We start from the raw sequence: 16024 nt of genomic DNA on the forward strand, positions 1-16024 counted from the left end.
CATTTTCTGGCATCCAAATTCATTTTTGTTGGATCAAGATTTATGCCAATTTTAAGGAAAAAAAGCAGCTGCTACCAACTTTTATGGCCTACCGCCAGCTTAGCTAGTGCGGGTGAACATACATTTTCGGGTTGCTTTTTGCAAATTTGACCCTGCAGATATCTTGACATATATAGTCAGTTTGCTAGAAAACGACATATGAATTATGTTTTTTAGATAAAAAACATGATTTTTTAACCCTTGAATATTTATGAAAATTTTAGACCATTGATTTTTAAACTGTATGAAAACATACCTATGTGTTGAAATCCGACGATCCAATAATTGATTCCTGTAAAATCAAGCATATAAAATACATTTGTTCGGTCAGGTTTAATAAAAATATGAAAAAAAAACTTAAAAAACGCAGTATGATAGGCTGGTGTTAGGCATCTACCACCTACTCAATTTTAAGAATTGGTAACTAGTTATTGGCATTAAGAGAAGATAAGCATCTTTTTTTCAACCTTATGAAAACCTATCCATGCATGGGAATCAAATGCTTCAAAAAATAATTCCCATAAAAACAAGCATACATATATCACATCTATAAGGTCAGAATTTTGAAAGCCCCCGAAAATTCAATAGCATGTTCTATTTACCACCGTGCTCATTTTGCAGGTTTTCATATATATATATATATATATATATATATATATATATATATATATATATATATATATATATATATATATATATATATATATATATATATATCATGTAAAATTTAGATTACCTTGTTTGACTCATTAAACAAGCTCGGATGTGCCTTACGATGATGACAAACAAACTTTTGACAAAATTATGCCTCGTTGAATTTGTGTGTGTTTGTTTGCCCTTTTTTTTGGACCCATATGTTAACCTAACTAGTCCGGATATTATTCTTGGATCCACCTGGATCAATTAGCGAACAGCTCAGTTACTGGTATGGACATGATCGCTCCATAGTCGGTTCAATCGCAGTTGTTTTGGATCCATTCTGACCATAGCGACCAGGTGCTGATCTACATTTAATTGGATCCTTTCATTCCAAATTGATTGTTCCTCTTATTCTTCCAACATGCATACAGATTGGACCAGGGCTTTGATCACGAAATGGTCCATGGTGCAAATGGATTGGATTTGGTTTGACATCCAATGCAAATCTGTTACATTGTTTTCAGGTATGGACTCAGATTCATCTTAGGATCAACATTTTTCATTCATCTACAGTTAGATTTTTATAGAGATCGAATCTAATCCATTTGTACCTTTTACATATAAAATGCATGTTTTTCAACCTCTTTTTAGAGGATCCAGTACAGTACCACATAAAATTCAGATGCGATTCAAACATACTTCATTGGATCTATTTCGGATTTGAACTTACTGTTTAAAATTTAGATTTTGGATCAAGTCTGGTCCAGCCCATATTGAATCCATTTCCATCCATAGTTCCATATACTTGAATTGACAATTATAAATAACCAACAATTGGGAATGTTGTCTGTATTGTTGCGAATCAGCCTCTTCGTATCGTGTCAGCAGAAAATCGATATGAAACTGACTCGAATCAGCTAATTTTCAAATAATTCATAAAAAATGATTAAAAATATTCTTTGTTCTTTTTAATATTTTTTTACATGTGTTTTTCTGTGGTTAAAGTTGGCTGATTCAAAACGATTCAGCCTTGAAACGGAAATACCCCCTGAATCGTTTTGAAAATCGATTCATGGTCTGAGACCATTCCTACAACATTGGTTGGGATCATAGTGACAAACCTTGCAAGAATTAAGAAAAATTTTGCAAAAATATCATGATAAATTACCTGAAAGTTAAAAATGGTAATTTCTCATGCATTTTTCGTCAAAAACATAAATAATGCATTTAAATGGGAAATTTGTGTTTTTATTGTTATTTATTATGAAAAACCGTGTGGTTTTTATTTATATTTCCTTATAAAAATTTATTTTTTATTGCCAAAGATTTTGCCAAAAAATACAAGATTAAAAAAAAAAAAATCAATTTCTCTCGAGTTTTTTGGCTGCCGATATTTTGCGTTTTTTAACTTTTCTTGCTATAATTAATCGGGAAGTCAGGATCCAAGCCACCATCTGCTGTTGTTTTTTGACCACCACCAACCCAACCCAACCTTAATGAAAAGGCAGAGGTTGAGAGTAGGAAATGAAAAGGGAAACATCCCCAAATTATGTAGTTCATCATCTTATCCTTTCACTTACACACGCCTACCTCCAACCCTAGTCAAAGATTTGGATCTATATGGCTTTAGAAGAAGACAAACAATTTTGGCTTTTATAAAGCAATGCATGAATATCATATTAGAGATTAGGTGTGGCCTAACATGACTAACTCTACCATTAATACCAAGAAATAAGGAGCGTCAACGGTCGGGTTTACCCGAACCAAACCCTATAGGGTCCGGGTATGGTGATAAATAACAAGACCTGATTAAAAATCCAGGTCTGAATCCGAAGGTCCGATTAATACATGATCCCGGGTATAGTTTGTAAAAATTTATACCAGACCCAGACCCAGACCCAGACCCAACCCGAGTTCTGATTAAAATTGACCCTCAAATTTTCAATGTAAAAATGATAAAAAAATATGGTTTTACTGGGTATGGTCTGGGTCTAGTTCATGTAGTTCTTATCGGGTCCATGTATGTTTTTTTGTTATAGTGGACCTGATTAGACCTGGGTTCGTACCTGATACCATACCCGAAAACTGGGTCCAAGTCTTGTACCACCTGGGTCGGAACCAAACCCGACCCGTTGACACCCCTACCTACAATATATTAATTAAGCAAGGGTGCCCTATTTCTTTGTCGTTATGGTAAACAAGGATGATCATGACCTAATTGCATCATTGTATGGACCCGGAACAGCTAAATACATGGAGGAGTCCGATCCAAAACAGCAAAAAATTGCAAAAACTCCATCTGAATCCAACCCATTTGCATCCCTAAGTGTGTCATCCAACAAATACCTGATCCATTCATCATATGGAAGGGCTAATGGAATCATACACAGGAACTCTTACAACAAACCGCACGTCTGTACAACTTAACACCTTTAATATCAAATCTGTATTATCAAAATCGGTTTCTACACTGAATTGTTTTTTCCCAAAACCATTCGGCTAATTCAGATTTGAATCAGGTCGTTTTCGAACGGCCAATAAAAAATTTAGAAACAGTTATGAAATTTCAAAAATGAAATAAATCATGACTTAAAGGGTACAATCAAAATTTAATATATGCATTTATTCCTGTTTATCATAAAAAATAAAATAATAAAAAAATTCGATTCAGCCAGTTTTCAAGAAGAAAATCTGGTTGGGTTCGAATCGGCCTCTTCTACTTTATTATGACAACGTTTGTATGTAGGGATGTCAATGGGTCTGATTTGGGTCGGATCCAGGCATTACTGAATCCGACCTAATCAGATTCGGATTCAGAGACTAGTTTAAAACTCCATATTTACACTTAATCGGATTCAGCTCTTAATTGGATTTCAATGGAAAATTAATACCAAATTCAAATCTGAGTAATCGGATTGGGCTACCGAATCTGACTAATAGAACTTGGATTCATGTCAAATATTGGATTACTTCCAACCCGTTGACATCCCTACTTGTATCTAATTAACCAGCAGAAGGGAAACGTTCATGTGAACTATAAAATGTTAGGTGGCACTGGGACCCACCAATATAATGCTATCTCATTCTCCCCCCTCTATGTTGGGACCCGGTTACCAAATTGTGCATGCGGGTCCCACAAAAAGGGCATATTCCAGTAGGGATGCACACGAGCCGAGCTTAGGCTGGCTCGAGTTAAAAATGGCGAGCTTGAACAGCTTTGATCAAACTCGCTCGAGTCAAACTCGAGCTTGGCTTAGCTTGAGCCAAACATTTTTTATTTAAAAAAATAGAACTGCACTGAAAACAGTGAGTTTCAAACTACCCACCTCCTTCGTGGAACGAAGGCAAACACCTTAATTCGATGTATTATATAACTATGCAAATCAAGCTTATTAATTGAACTAATCGAGCTCAACCGAGCTTGATTGCCTAATCAAGCTCAGCTGAGCTTGATTGCCTAATCAAGCTCATCTCGTTTATGTGTATTGCTAAAGCTCAGCTTGTTTTATCTACCGAAATGAGTCGAGCTCGAGACCTGAGGCTAGGTTTTGATGCGAAAGGGTTGGAGTTGGACAGCTAATATGGCCTAAAATACGGACGTCATTGGGGCCACCCCCTATATTTTTATTTTTATTTTTACTTTTATGTTTTTGGCGTTTTGAGGGGAGGCGTTCTTTTTAAAGCAGGCGCCATGCTTTTCTGAATCATTGCTCTCTCTCTCTCTCTCTCTCTCTCTCTGTTTGTGAAAAGCAATAAGGGGGAGGAAAGGAAGCAGTGAGATGGCTGCAGCACCAACTGAGTCTGTGAACCCATCATCGGCCGGTGACGCTGGTGCGCAGAACGGCATCAATGCTATTGTTCCCGGTTGGTTCTCCGAGATGAGCCCCATGTGGCCAGGTGGGTCATCCCCCTTCCCTCAATCTCTCCTTTTGGTGTTCTTGTAATGGTTGTTTTTTTTTTCCACTCCCCCCCCTTTGTAATGATTGTTCTTTCCTGAGTTTTGGTTAATGGACCTCATCTCTCTCTCCTTTTGTGCATCACTTGTTTTCTTTTTATGGATTGTGAGGAACGATGCTTATTTTTGCTCCCTTCTCTTATTGGTTTGACATGCTATAAGTGTTTTCCTATCTATTAATGTTAGCTTTAAGCATACTCTCAACTCAAAGATATATCTTCAGAACTCTCTCTCTCTCTCTCTCTCTCTCTCTCTCTCTACACACACACACACACACACACACACACAGCATTTTCTGTTTTTTTGGGGCATTGGAAACAGTCATATGTAGAGATGGCTGTTCTGACGCTGGTTTGAGTCAAAATATGATGGTGGCATGTGTTCCCACTATTTGTTTTCTACGTTCTTCAGATGCCGAGTATGTAGCGCATGGTGCTAATTGTAGCTCGAATCGACAGTAGAAACATGTCTCATCTGATGGTTACTCGATTTTTGCCCGTATGCTTTCATATACTTCTCTTAAGGAGAAAGTCACAAGATAGCCATGTCCATGACAGATAGTTGGAAATTCATCCAAACATGAATTTCTCAATTCTGATGTCCCATCTGTTAACAAATTCTAGGTAAGTAGGGCTGACCTGTGCTTTTGAATGTTGGCTGGGCAAGCTCGATGATATTATATCAATTAGGATATGAATGGTTGCGTTACTCGTTTGTCATAGCCATCAAGATTGTTGCTATAAACTAAAATATGCAGGAAACATGCCTTTTTCTCTGTAATTTTCATGGAAGAAATGAGATTGGCGAGATAATCTGCATGAAAAAGAGATGAATTACGGTGCAATTTTGGACCATCAGTTTTGTCCTTGACAAAGAGGTATCTCCATTGCATTAGTTCAAATTGAAATTGTGCAGGTGATAGAAAGGATCAGGAAGATACACATAAAAACACACATCAATTTGCTTATAAGCAGCATTACGAATTGCTGTTTTCTGTTGCATGTTCCAATGTGTCTTCTATCAACTCTTAAATTCATAGTAAACCTGGGGGGATACAACAAATGCCTATCTCGAACGAGCTATTTAAGCAACTGAGGCTGTTAAATTATGCATGAGACGCGTAGATGGTTTTTAAGTGATTGAGGCTGTGAAGTTATGCTTGAGACATGTAGACTGTAATTTTTTTTCTTCAAAGCAATGTATTTCCCATCTTTTGAAGCTGAGTCATTGGGATCGTGAAGGGCTTCTGAAGATCAAATGCCATAATACAATCTCTTAGCTAGAAACCAGTATCATTTTTGAATGACTGTGCACACTTTCATTTCACAGTGATCTTTTAGACATTGAACAATGATGTATTGTTGCTGTGCTCTATGTTGATCTCCCAAATTTTAGGTCGGTTAACTAAAGAATAACAGCGCTTGCATGTTGATGTTAGTTAAATTTGATACTAAGGGAATATGTTTGCTTAAGGACAGTCAGTTCAAGAAATGTAGGGCCCTTCCTGCCCTTGTACATGTAGGGTTTGTCTTCAAGTATCCAATCCAAGATGAGGTGCATTGTAATTTATTGCTAGTCTTGAGTGAACATATGTATATCTGAAAGGCCATTGAGCCCGAGCACATTAAACACATTCTTGTAGTTGAGCAATTTGGAATGCTAGGCCAAAATACTGAGGCATTCTTTTATTGCTTGAGTGGTACATTAATATATTTGCATGGAGCCATGGACTTCATGGATTAACCTGACTTGGCCAGGTCTTGTGGCTGTAGGAGTTAGCTCAAATTGATGTTGTTTTGTCCGAATCTTCTATTCATGACACGGGCCTCAAACACATTCTTATTGTATGTGCGACCAAGGTTGAGTTGTTTACTGAGTCGTGAAGCTTGTCCTTACCACCAACTATTGTCTTTAAGTTGACAGATGTTAAACATGTTGCAACATGATGATCGTGGTCGTTTGTGCTGACATATTTATTAGTCTCAAACCCAGTAGAAGAACAGTAAGACTTCATCAAAATGTTGTTTGACATAATCCATAGGAAGACACAAACATATTGTAAATAAAATACATAACGTTGTTAAGGATTATGGAATGTACGGTTGTATTACTCTGAGATTATGTGAACTGTTCATGTTCTAGTCTATTTAACTCTTGACCTTTATCATATAATTAATGATATGAACAGTACTGCAATGCTTCAATATAATCTCCTAGCGCTCTGCCTCTATGCATTGCTTAGATGTGTTATGTGACAATGTACAGGAGAAGCGCACTCCCTGAAAATTGAGGAAATCCTCTTCCAGGGGAAGTCTGACTACCAAGACATTATTGTGTTCAAGGTATCTGTACTTCACAGTGATTTCTCTTTTTCCATTTCTCGCTTTGTTTTGATATTTATCATCCATTTTATATTTGAATAGATTTGAGCAATAATTAGGTGGGGTTGTTTTCTCTTACAGTCATCAACATATGGGAAGGTCCTTGTTTTGGATGGGGTGATTCAGGTCACAGAGAGGGATGAGTGTGCCTACCAAGAAATGATAACTCACCTTCCACTTTGCTCCATTCCAAGTCCTAAAAAGGTATTCATTCTCTCTTGTTTATGGATAACATCACATATTTTTGAAAGGCTGTCTTGAACTCTGTCACACATCTCCCAAGCCCCTGGGTTCTGTTCTCAGATGAGGAGTATTACTTGGATGAAATTCCAAACCAATGATATCCTTCAACTTCCTTTTTGCTAGAAATATGTTTTCTTTTCCCAGGATGTTCAATGTTTTCCTTTTTTTTTCTGGCAACATATTCAACCTAAGCTTTGTAAATTCAATTTGGACTATGTTTCTTGTCTGAATTTAATTGTTATTGAGATTGTGTTGTTCAATTTGATTATGTGAACCAACTCTTTTTATAATCTTTCATGTGCTCTGAATCTAACTTAAGACTAGGAGTATCAGCTGATTTTATCTGAGAAAGTGACTCAAATTTTCAACTTAACTGTGTCTTCACAAGGAGCGATGAACAGTTGAATATATTTATTGTGGGGATTGAAATATGGAATCTTTTTTCTTTTAACTTGATAGTCTTTATGCAGGTGTTGGTCATTGGAGGAGGTGATGGTGGTGTTCTGAGGGAAGTTTCATCCCATACTTCTGTGGAACAAATTGATATATGTGAAATTGATGCAATGGTTGTGGAAGTAAGTTAAATTACATTTAAAATGTTTGTCTGCATATTTTAGTTGCTTCTTTTGATGCTGATACTTTGTTTGTGGAAGAATGCTGGTCAACTTTTGCTTAGTTAATGTATTTAGTTAGTCAACAGAAACCCAAACCAATCTATCCTGTGTTTTTTGAATAGAGAAAAAATTGGATCCATTTTTGTTTCCCATTTTAAAATCAATTGCTTTCAGTATGCTGATAGATACAGTTCGTCCAAATATGCATAACTATCAATAAGTTGGTTCTTTGCTATTTTTTTTTTTGTGTATTTCTTTGTTCCTGTGGCAACTAAATGTTTTCCTGTTAACCATGAGACTCTTTTAAATACAGATGTGGTTCTTCTCCCACGTCCATTGATTTTTGGTATGAATTCCTATTAAGGAAACTAGTAGCTTGTCATCGATTCTAGGTCCATTGTTTTACTTAAACATTAGTAAAGGATTTGGGTTTCATTGGCATTGCTTTTGATAGAATATTCTTGGAATAGCTTTTGCGCATTGATTCATGTCTAACCTAACCCCGCCACTATGATAGACATGTTGGCACAGTGGCACGCCAATGCTCTAGCAAGGAGAAAATGATTTAAGTCTTTGAACTGGACCTTCAGTGATCTGGTGTTCCTTGTGTGTATTTATTTTCATCATTAATAATACTTTGTATCATTGTATGTGTGTGCAAAATTAAGTTTTTGAAAGATATCTTGAGTATGTGTTTCCTTCTTTTTTCCCTTTTACATCATTGCACCACCGATGTTCCAGGGGTTCATTTTTGTAAGCGACAGATATTTATCATGTTCTATATTCATGTGAGTGCAAGAATGCTAAAACCACGTGCTTCTCTTTTCCAGGTTTCTAAACGGTTTTTTCCTGACCTAGCTGTAGGATTTAAAGATCCCCGTGTCAATCTCCACATTGGTGATGGTATGAGCTCTTTCTTTTTCTTAGTCTGGAAGGGTATTGTCATTTCGGAACCTTTAGCGGTTGGCAAGGAAGTTCAAAATCATGTATTTGGGACTTGATAACATGTGCACATTGGATCTTTGCCTGCATTAATGCAGTGTGCACAAATATTGGCTCATAAAACTTGGGCCATCATGAAACATGTTGGCCAAGTTGCTGGAACATGCTGGGTCAGCAGAGTCTGTGAACTTATAGACATACCACACGGCCTCTGGCTGACTTTGGTCATTTTTTTTGTTTGTTTGTCGTAAATCTTTTCGAGTGTTAGTTGACGAAAAGGGACCAACTCAGGATTTATTTCTTTGTATCATGTACTGAACCATTATTTGGTTTGTTCTGCTCATATTCATTGTTTCTCTTTCTGCAGGAGTTGCTTTTCTTAAGTCTGCGCCTGAAGGCACTTATGATGCAGTTATCGTCGACTCTTCTGATCCAATAGGTATGCACACATTTTCTCAGTTCAAAGTATCAAAAGTTCCTACTTGGACTTGAAGGTGCACCAAGTTGGTTCTTGTGATTTGGCCTTAATCACTGTGTGATTCAACTCTGTTGAGCTTCCTTTGACTAGCCAGTAGCTATTAGTTAAGATGATTTAGAGGAGATCGTCTTGTTTCAAAATTAGGGCTGGTAAACGAGCCGAACGAACTGAACAGGGCATGTTCAGGCTCGGTTTGTTTACAAATGGATTGAGCTCGAGGCTCGGCTCGTGTTCATTTTTAGCTGAGCCTCTCTGAATGAGACGAGCTGAACATGAGCTGGCTTGTGTAAAACCATTCCATGTTATTTATACATAGAATCTACATATTTTTATATATTATACTTAATATATATATTTTATATATTAATAGTTCATATTTTATGTATATGTTTTTCTTTTATCCTTCTCTTTATATATATATATATATATATATACACACACACACACACACACACACACACACACACACACAAGCTCTCTCAAGCTGTGCTGAGCCGAACACCCTCTGTTTGGGCTTGTCTCGTTTAAGCTAAATGAGCTGTTTGTGGCTCGGTTCGTTTAAATGATTTCATGACGAGCCGAGTCACGAGCTTTTCGGTTCGTTTACCAGCCCTATTCCGATTGAATCAAGTAAATCTAACTCTACTGAGTTGCAGTCATCCTGGTATATCTATGCATGAGCAGTTGGAGTTTTGAGTTGGTCTGCCTGGTCTATAGATTTTATATACTGGATCCTTTCATATTTCTTGCCAGAATTACACTTCCTATCTGCACCAAGATTGCCAAAAGGGAAAGCAGAATCCAGAAACGATGCAGGAAGTGGAAGTGAGGAATGAGGGCTTTTTAGGTTCACGTGAAGAAGTGACAAGCCGTTAGGAAATGTTTAAGATGTGAATTAGGAAGCTTGTATAGTTTAGAAATAAAAAATCCAAAATTATCACACTATATGATACTACTAATCCAATCTCAACTAGCTGATTTATTTTTTTTAGAAAATTGCTCATGTAATTTGATTTTTTTTCTGTTTATAGTATTGCAGAATTATTTTATTATATGTTTATTAAATATAAAGGCAAAAATTGATATATTCATTAAAGTCACAATAATTAATAAGTGGCAAATTAATAAATGCCAGATTACCTTTAGCATAAAAGTCCATGAATTATATGCGGAAGAATACATGACAGTGTACACATTCTTCATGTATTGAGAAGCAAACTGAAACATGTTTCTCTTGATAGTCTTCTAAATGAATTAGCTATATGACTTTTGGGTTTAATGAAAAACTGCATCCTCTTATATTTTGAAGTTTGAACAAATTAAAATTGGGTTGTCATTTATAATTTATCCCTTGATTCAATTAATAGGTCAGCTGATATTTCTTTTTCCTATAGGAATCGCAATTCCGTAGATGCGTAAATCTGTTGATTTTTAACAGAAGTACAATTACTTCGCCCAAAACCTCATATATATGCAAGTGTGCCTCCCATAACACTGGAAGCGAGTTTCATAAGTGCTTAGTTTTGGCTCCTGTAGCAGCTTATTGGGAAGCAAGCTCCTGAGGATATGTAGAAGTTTCTGGTAACCATGATCTTTACTAACAAATGATTCTATATTCTATAGGACCGGCTGAAGAACTTTTCAAGAAGCCTTTCTTTGAATTGGTAGCTAGAGTACTTCGCCCAGGAGGAGTGGTGTGCACACAGGCAGAAAGTATCTGGTTGCATATGCACATAATAGAAGATCTGGTCTCTAACTGTCGCCAGATATTCAAGGGCTCTGTCAACTACGCATGGACGACAGTGCCAACATACCCAAGGTAGCCTTTTTAGAGAATTTGCTAATTAGTCAAATATTTGATTTGGTTTATTTTTGTTTTGATAAATTACATATGTTGCATTATTCCAGTGGTGTTATTGGGTTCATGCTCTGCTCGACTGAGGGTCCAGCTGTTGATTTTCGCCACCCGGTGAATCCCATTGACGTTGAAAATGGTAATCAAGGCAAAGGAAGTCGCCCTTTGAAATTTTACAACTCTGAGGTGATTCCTTATCCTTTAATTTCTTTTCTTGCTGTAATACACAAAGAATCTTAGGTTACAGGAGTTGAATCACTTGGAGGCTTGGATGATATAGGCCAACTCTACTGGTGAAAGCTAACATAAGCTAGTCAACCGATTTGATAACTTTTAAATCAGATTTGCCCGTATAAGCCTGTTTCTGTAATACTCATCACAAGATCATATCGATTTTCAGATTCATTCGGCTGCTTTCTGCTTGCCATCCTTCGCAAAGAGGGTTATTGATTCCAAAGCTAAGTAATACTTGCTGGAGGGATACAACGAGTGAAAGCTGCTTTCTGTGCAAAGCTATTTGTTACTACTACCAGTTCCATCTTGAGTCAGTTTGGCTGCAAACAGATCGGTTGATCATGTGGAGTCTTGACATGAGAATGTTGTGGTGCGATGTCGTAGTAACGCTACTGTATTTTTATTGAAATTTCAAGGGCATGAGATCTGCAACAATAAATATTGACACAATAATATTTATTTTTCTTATGGAAATTTTGGTTCTCAATAAGACAGCTGTTTGGCTGCAACTCATTTGTGTTTGCTTTTAAAATAACTAGGTTATGATGGGATATGCTTTATTATTGCCCTAGATATTGCAATGTGATGCTCGTCATGCTCAACTTTGAGTGTCAGTTGATTTTAGGACGTCTGAGTCGAGAAGAAAATGGTCTAAATTTGGTTTCCGCAAAATGCAATACGTGATGTAGAAAAATCTCTACTGATCAAGGCATACATTTGGTGCTTCTGAAAGCGGTCATGCTCTTGAAAGGTGTCTTGTCTGTGCAGGATGCGGAACCCTTTTCCTGCAAATGGTTATATTGGTGCAATCTTGGTCAATGCCTTCATCACTCTATGGAATTTGGAGGTGGTCTTGACCTTCTCATTTTGCTCGTTGGATTGCTCCGAGGGGTCGCCCAATGAGATCTAAATGGGTTATGTCAACTGCATTGCGAACATGAGTCCGTTTTTCGGTGGTTGGATCTATTTGCAATCAGGAGCTTAGCATGGTCATATATCACAGTCACATGTCATGCATAGATCTGAATGCGTCAATTAAAAACTAGGTGGAGGTTTGAGATGTAATCACAAAACCTACTGCAAACTGGCCAAAATGACCATGGTTTGGCCAAAGAACCCAATTGCCTTGTTATATTGAGGCATTTTTATCACTCTCCAAATGAGAGGATTGTAACTTGCAACTAGTTGGGTAACTTTGGGCTTTTAAAAACAAATTGCATGTTCCATCTTTGAGCAAATGCAAGAGCAAAAGACCAAACTCAATACCAAGGTGATGATCTAACTTAAAAGGAAACATATCCCATGTTTTAGCAAATGCATCCAGTGCAAAAGACCAAGCTCAGTATCAAGGTGATAGTCCAACTCGAAGGGAGCTCCAAGGTTTTATACAGTGGTGAATCATAAAAGGCATTTTTATCAAAATCTTTTCATGTGAAAGAATTGTAACTTGCAACCAGTGGGCGATCAGAAGTTCAGTAGTACGACCTTTAACGGTATTCCTGTAACGCTCCAAAATTTCAAACTTATAAACTTTTAAAAAATACTTAGAAAACCTTTCATTTTTCAGAGTTTTTATCAGCGAAAATAATTTTTTTTTGAAAAGCAAAACAAGTTGACAACTTTGGGCACATTACAGTAAAAATTCATCATCAAAACCATCGTTTTCAAAAGTATTTTAATAAAACAATTAGTGAGCCAAATATACATTAATGATAAACTTCAGTTATACAAAATTAAGGGTTTTCCATTATACAAAACTCAAAACCAAAACAGGTATTCAGGACACAAAACTATGAACAGGAGAGTGAAGTCTCAGGCCATCTCGCATCCTGCCATTGGCTGTTTGGTAAGCCTACTCATCACCTGCACCCATAAAATAGGTCAGTTTCACGAAAACCAGTAAGTATGCAAGTAAGATAATATGAAACAAAAATTAAAGCAAAGCATGTTATGGTAGCATGATAAACAATTTAATTCAGATTAAACTACAGTAGCGTGCGTATTTAACTATACAAGAAGTAATTTATCTCTAGCATTAGCATTTGATTCTCACAAGCAAATAAGCAGTTAACTATCACAAGATAAGCAGTTTATAGTCACAAGCTATAAGCTCTTAATTAATACAAGAGGCTCAATCACAAGTATTGTAAATAAAGCTAACATATACATCAAACTCATTTATGATACACAATTCAACAAGTTAACATGAACAAATCTAGATTCGACAAGTAATATGAATTATTTTAGATTCAACAGTAATGTGAGCAGGATAACTTTTGTTTTGATATTAGTTGACCTTGCGGGTACGCACAAGACACGACACATAGAAACAACTGAGACTAATTTGAAGGTTTATTATGATATGTATTTTAGATACCCTGGGTATCGAAATGAGTTCGCTCTTAAAGGGACAACCAGTGACCGAAAGAGAATTTCTCAAAAGCATTCGTAGACTACAGCTGCATCCTACTTCTGCAGAAGTTTATGAGATCTACCACTTAGGATAATTTTTGGTAGTCCCGTCCCCGAACTCCGATGATTGGAGACACCGAGTCATTTGCCTGAAGGGTGGTTGTTAACAACCTGTCCATCAGAGTTTTGTACCAATCCATTCTATCCCTTGATGAACACAATAGGTCGAATGGATGTGTCAGGTGTTATTTAACTGAAGACCCATTCTATATGCTCTGATCTTTCAACTCACTCGAGTATCTTGCCTGTAAAGGCAAACATCATCATTATGTGATTTTAACAATGTGTTATTGCACATTTTGAGGTTACCACATACCTCTCATCCTACTCATCGTAGTACAAACATACCGTACCTGTCTAAAAGTATGATTATGATGATAGGAGTCAACTTGTGAGGGTGAAAACATCACCTTTATGTGATTTCAAACATTGACCACTAGGACTCAATTCTACCCACTTCTTGTTGAGAAACTATGTTTTGATGATACATAATATGATATGCTGTCATACATGATAAATATATGATATGCTTTCATGCGATATGATATGCTTTCATGAATATGTTATATTATGACTGGATATGATATGTCATGCATTTAACGAGTATTTGATGCAAGGTTATTTCATCTAAGAAGAATGGAGACAACCTGTTCAAGTACAACTATTTGATGCTATCATACTACTATGAAGAAAAAGCTTGATGGGTCATTCATTCATAAAGATTATCTAAGAAGATCGGCTACCTCAAGATGAAGACTTTTTTCTTCTTTAGAGTCATATGTAACAGAACATTCAGAAGCATGCATATTTCATATTACATTATATGCTTTAAATATCATACAAGCCATCTATCTATAAAAAGCCAAGCTTTCATAAAAGTATACGATATTTCAAAAACACCGTTTTTGAAACAAATCATTGTACTTTCTTACAAGTATTTATGAAAAACACATTTTGACAAGATATAGTAGCTCATGATTTCAAAAGCATTAATTGTACCTTCTAACAAGCATTTATGAAAAAGACAACTTGAAAATATATAAAAGCTAATGATTTCAAATATGAAAGAAAAAGACAAAATGTATTAACTCATAATCGTTCATCTTGAATTGACGATTTGAGAAAACAAATATTAGTTTATACAAAACTACTTATTGTCTAACAAGACAATTAATTTTGGAAAAGACTTTATTTATTTAATACACACCCAAGAATGTCGACTTATATTCAAAGCCATCATTCTCTTTGTAAACATTAAATGCCACCTCAAAAAGCATTTGAGAAATGACCATTTATAAATAAAGTACTTCAGAAAGCATTTATTGTACTTACATACATTTAACTAATGAAGTGACGATTTGTAAGAAAACTATTAATATACTACAAATCATTAAATTGAGTAAAGACAAAATTACACCTCAACGTTCAATGTACTACAAATCATTTATTATGAGAAAAGACCCATTACAAATTAAAACTCATTTATAATTAGAAACAACGTATAGTGTACCTCAAATATTAAAATTATGGAACGACGACTTTATGAAAAAGTAATGTAGTACACATATCATTTCACACACTCTTTTATAAAATTATGTTTTGAGATCACCCGACACCTCACATCTCAAAAGGACAATCATTTAAAAAAGCAACGACTATTTTCTTAAAGACTATATATATATATATATATATATATATATATATATATATATATATATATATATATATATATATATACAAACAAAATAGTATTAACACAACAACACATGTGAGCTTTCAAAATGAGAAAAACTCCTACTCGATATTCTGAAAAAGAGCATAGAAAAAGAAAGAGAAAATAAAGAGAAAAAGGCAAGAAAAGCTCTTTGATAAAAGAATCAACTGTGTGAAAAAGAAAAGAACATTTTGTTTCTCTTTGAGATTACTCTATCCATTTTTTCAAAAAGAGAACATTTTGAGAATCTTCATACGTGCATTCATACTCTGCATATCATTCTGAAGGTTCTTTAGGAAAGTGTTGTAACTTTCTGTTATCTACTGTATCCCTTTTCTGTTGAGAGAAGTAGACCTCTGAGAAAGATGGTGTTTCCCTTCTCTGTTAAGAGAAGTAGACCTCTGAGAAAGAGGGTGTTTCCCTTCTCTATTGAGAGAAGTAGACCTCTGAGGAAGAGT

At 35.8% G+C, this 16024-nt stretch overlaps 1 protein-coding gene across 1 annotated transcript; it reads left to right on the forward strand.

Moving 5' to 3' along the window:
* Positions 1 to 4214: 4214 nt before the first annotated feature.
* On the forward strand, positions 4215 to 11854 carry LOC149813273 (spermidine synthase-like). Its single transcript, XM_089990831.1, has 9 exons — positions 4215 to 4575; positions 6899 to 6975; positions 7096 to 7218; positions 7728 to 7832; positions 8702 to 8774; positions 9181 to 9252; positions 10915 to 11110; positions 11200 to 11332; positions 11547 to 11854. Exons 1-9 carry the CDS (start codon positions 4458 to 4460, stop codon positions 11610 to 11612), a joined length of 963 nt encoding a protein of 320 aa, XP_089846957.1. The 5' UTR covers positions 4215 to 4457; the 3' UTR covers positions 11613 to 11854.
* The last annotated feature ends 4170 nt before the right edge of the window (positions 11855 to 16024 follow it).

Source organism: Nuphar pumila, chromosome 16 (assembly GCF_984573655.1).
Source record: "Nuphar pumila chromosome 16, dmNupPumi1.hap1.1, whole genome shotgun sequence".
NCBI classification, from domain to species: Eukaryota; Viridiplantae; Streptophyta; class Magnoliopsida; order Nymphaeales; family Nymphaeaceae; genus Nuphar; species Nuphar pumila.

Excerpts from the sequence above, each read along its gene's own strand:
- LOC149813273 (XM_089990831.1), top strand. The coding sequence starts at position 4,458 with ATGGCTGCAGCACCAACTGAGTCTGTGAACCCATCATCGGCCGGTGAC. Across the intron at positions 4,576-6,898 it reads GATGAGCCCCATGTGGCCAG|GAGAAGCGCACTCCCTGAAA; the intron begins GTGGGTCATCCC and ends GACAATGTACAG. Across the intron at positions 7,833-8,701 it reads TTGATGCAATGGTTGTGGAA|GTTTCTAAACGGTTTTTTCC; the intron begins GTAAGTTAAATT and ends TCTCTTTTCCAG.